The 1250-nt window shown below is 26.3% G+C and overlaps 1 protein-coding gene across 4 annotated transcripts in view; it reads left to right on the top strand.

Annotated features, from left to right (window-relative positions):
- Positions 1 to 963, top strand: part of LOC108746406 (insulin-degrading enzyme-like) — an 11391-nt gene extending 10428 nt beyond the window's left edge. For all 4 annotated transcript variants that reach the window (XM_018483147.1, XM_018483150.1, XM_018483148.1 and 1 more), the window contains exons 13-14: positions 285 to 494; positions 672 to 963. In XM_018483147.1, coding sequence (XP_018338649.1) covers positions 285 to 494; positions 672 to 902 — 441 coding nt within the window. In that variant the 3' untranslated portion in view covers positions 903 to 963. The remainder of the gene's footprint in view (positions 1 to 284; positions 495 to 671) is intronic.
- The last annotated feature ends 287 nt before the right edge of the window (positions 964 to 1250 follow it).

Genomic DNA, 1250 nt, shown 5'->3' with positions numbered 1-1250 from the left:
TATATATATATATATATATATATTAAATGGACACAAAAATTTGAGTAAACTGTTTGGAACATATGATATGTGTTATATTCGATAATTCATTCGATTCATAAATTTTCCAAGTGTATATAATAATAGTACATATTAATGCATTGATTAATGGAACTATATTTTCTTTTTTATATATTTATGACACGATATCTTATATTATAATTAAATATATTGCTCCATTTTTTATGTGATAATACAAAGCTGTACTTTTATTGAAGTTGATATCACTAATAATTACATTCCAGAATCACATATCTACCATGACAGAAGAACAATTTGAAGAAAACAAGAAAGCTTTAGCTACATTACGTTTGGAAAAACCAAAAATGTTAATTGCAAGGTGTACCTTGTATTGGAATGAAATTATGAGCCAACAATATAACTTTGATCGAGTCAATATTGAAGTGGCTTACTTAAAGACGATATCACGGCAGCAATTACTTAATTTCTTTAAGGTAATCAATTTATTCTTATATATAAAATATATCATTTAATGTTATTCCGAAAGGAAAATGTTTTAACGCAAAAATAAAAAATATAAAATGATTTTTTTATGAGACATAATTTTTGAGAAAAGTAACTTTAATAGTTAAAAAATTAATATAATACATCTATCATATAAAATCTTCTAGGAAAATGTACATAGTAAGGATCGACATAAATTGTCGGTACATGTGATATCCACATTGGAAAAGAGTTCACCTGATAATACAATCGAAAAAACTGCCGATTTATCAACTGATGAAGAAGTTAAGAAAATCGACAATATTTTGTCATTTAAAAATAGTCAATCTTTGTATCCTCTAGTTAAACCGCTTGAAAAATATTTTCTCAGGAAAGGCGTACGCTCTTCTAAGTTATAAAAAAGGTGATGAGATAATAGAATTAAATAAATGAATTTACTTATAAATAATTTAAAAAAAAAACAAATATATGTAATGAGGTTCGAAAGAATCTATCAATGAAAAATGTAAAAAAGCCCATCATTGTATCTCTGACTGTCGACACCACAAGTTCTTTATGTGAAGCTGCGAGAAAACGCTTACATCAAATCTGACAATCTGATGAGCGATGTGATTCTACGTAATGCATATAACTTCGGTTTTACTTTATCTAATTTGGATAAAGAAGAACGAATTAATTTGTCGGGAATCATCAATGGAATTCGCGTCAATCATCTTGGAATTTGCGTTAATTATTATATATATAAT

Source organism: Trachymyrmex septentrionalis, unplaced genomic scaffold (assembly GCF_001594115.1).
Source record: "Trachymyrmex septentrionalis isolate Tsep2-gDNA-1 unplaced genomic scaffold, Tsep1.0 scaffold17, whole genome shotgun sequence".
Lineage (NCBI taxonomy): Eukaryota > Metazoa > Arthropoda > Insecta > Hymenoptera > Formicidae > Trachymyrmex > Trachymyrmex septentrionalis.
This window is presented reverse-complemented; position numbering and strand designations above follow the sequence as displayed.